A 2,645-nucleotide genomic window follows, 5' to 3' on the forward strand; every position below is an offset into this window, starting at 1 on the left:
GTTAAAGATATAACCATTAATATCACATTGTCCTATCCATTGTCAAAAAGAACCGCCATTTTAATTCAAGAAATTGTGGCGGTTTTTAAAAAACCGCCGCAATAACTAGAATGGCGCTCAGAATTACGTCGCTTTACGAAACCGTCATTATTAATAATAATGACGGTTCAAACCGTTGTAAATACTAAAAAAACCGCCGTTTTTATCAAAAAAAATTTTAGTATAATTATTAATGTTACTTCCTCTTATCAACTTAAACTTTTAAAATGAGTAATTTTATGATAATATCAAATAAACAGTAAAAACAAGTTGAAAACTCTTGTCGATTAAAAATCGTTAAATTACAATTTACAACAATAACAAAATATTATCCCACTAAATAAAATCGACTATGCAGATCAAACGATATTATTGAGTTCGAAACGGTTCTACTAAAATATGTAAATTAAGGAAAGAGTTAGTAGATAAAGAACCTACTCCATTGACATTTGATGAGATTGGGTAGATATAATTATAAAAAATTACCAGCATGAGATGCAAGTGAAAGTGACGGATACGGCAAATGGGGTCTCCCATGAGGTCAGTGAGAAGAGAAGGCTTCCCTCTCTGTCCAACTTCACAAAGCTTCTCAAGTTTCTCAACTTCCATTTTGTGTCTCTCTTCATCATACTCTCTCACCTTCACTTCTTCCATCTTTGATGATGATGTTTCTCTTTCATCAGCTGCTATCTTCATAGACATGACGATTGATCAATGATGTATAGTTAATTATTTGCAAAGAAAGAAAGAAGAGTAGATACTAGATATATAGTGTATGTATGTGTATGTATGTTCCTTCTTGCGTGTTTGATGTGCTATAACTAACTCTATATATATATATACTCATCATATATTTATATGGTAAGTAGTTCATAGAACCACAAAGAATATATGTTGCCTTCAAGTGGTTAGAGGGACTCCAATTATCATATTTTTACAGACAAAAAATATATAATTTATATTTATATCTTTTAAAATTTATACACATAAATTAATAATTTTTTTATTAAAGACAATTTAATATTTGTGCTAGTTAAATAATAACAAAAGATATTAAAATTTTTTGAGATAATATTCAATTTGGTCTCTAAAATTACACTTGAGTCTCAATTTAGTCCTTAAAATTTTAATTGTTTCAATTTAGTTCCCAAACTTTTCAATTGATTCTGTGACGGAAACCACTGTAGGGACTAACGTGATTAAAATTTAAAAAGTTCAGGGACTAAATTGAGATAATTGAAACTTTAATGACTAAATTAAGGCTCGAATGTAACTTTAGGGATCAAACTGAATATTTTCTCAAAAATTATTGATTCTCACAAATTTCTCAAACTCTGTATCACAAATTTTAAATCTCTAAATCATAATATATGATTATACTCATGAACCAAATGATTACACGTATTTAAAACTTTATTAAACTAATTATTATTAACTATTATATATATATGTATGTGTGTGTGTTCTTTTATTATTTTTTAATCAAATGTAATTGATATATATGAAATTAAATTATATATTTAAGCTACGAATTCTAATGGAATATGCAGAAGTGGCGTCTCCCCCACAAAGTCTAGTGGAGTTATATTATTTATTTACTTATTGGAAAAGAAACTATAAAGAAAATCTAGATTTGCATTGTGTTGTTTCTAGTTCCATATATGGTATTACATCATGCTAATATCTTCTTTTGTTTGTAGTGCGTGATCCAATACACCATCTCCATATTCAAATTAAATATCCACAATAATATAGTGCCCTAGTTTTTATATATATTGTTTTTGGGTATAGATAGAGATAATTAATTAATAAACCACAAATTATTTCCAATTATTTCAAGTTAAGAGGTACACTATATATTTAATTTCACAATGTGCAAAATAGTTGTGGGGATAATGATTTCTTGTAGTTTGTATGGTGATGTTTAAATGATTATTGATAACAACTATGACAACAAGGTAGCATGCTTAAGGTAAGGTTTATCTAAGGTCAAAGTCATGATGACCTAGCTATGCACAATAATTGTCCTTTCCTTTTTAATTTCAAGGGTTTATATCATCTCTATCTAAAATTTCAAGACTTTAAATTTCTAGAGTTTATTTGAACTTTGAAATTTGTAATAAGATAAGCCTTAGCTAGCTCTATAACTATGTCACAAGTTGAAAATACCAAAACAAACCAATTTTTGTTGTAAGATATTTTTTCTTCATTCTTGGAAAGTGAAACCATATAAGTTATTAGTACTATATTACGTATACACTAAAATTAACTATTAAAATTAAGGGTAAAGTATATTTTTTGTCCCTAAAATTTGGCAAAAGTTTTAAAAATATCTTTAAGTTTTATTTTATTTCAATTTTGTTCCAAAATTTTTCGATTTGCATCAAATATACTCCCAACGGCTAAATTTTCAAAAAATTTAAGACCAATCTAATAATAATCCATGAAAATGATGTTTGATTTGCTTATGTTGAGAGTTGTTCTTATGAGATTGTTATTGAATTTATCTTAAATTTTTTGAAAAATTACCCGTTAAGGGTATATTTGATGCAAATCGAAAATTTTTGGGACAAAATTGAAATAAAATAAAACTTAGACGTATTTTT

At 27.1% G+C, this 2,645-nt stretch overlaps 1 protein-coding gene across 1 annotated transcript in view; it reads right to left on the minus strand.

Moving 5' to 3' along the window:
- The window catches only part of LOC107617194 (probable N-acetyltransferase HLS1), a 4,248-nt gene extending 3,312 nt beyond the window's left edge, over nucleotides 1–936 (minus strand). Inside the window, exon 1 of the mRNA XM_016318958.2 lies at nucleotides 526–936. Coding sequence (XP_016174444.1) covers nucleotides 526–741 — 216 coding nt within the window. The 5' untranslated portion in view covers nucleotides 742–936. The remainder of the gene's footprint in view (nucleotides 1–525) is intronic.

The sequence above is a fragment of the Arachis ipaensis genome, chromosome B09, assembly GCF_000816755.2.
Source record: "Arachis ipaensis cultivar K30076 chromosome B09, Araip1.1, whole genome shotgun sequence".
NCBI classification, from domain to species: domain Eukaryota; kingdom Viridiplantae; phylum Streptophyta; class Magnoliopsida; order Fabales; family Fabaceae; genus Arachis; species Arachis ipaensis.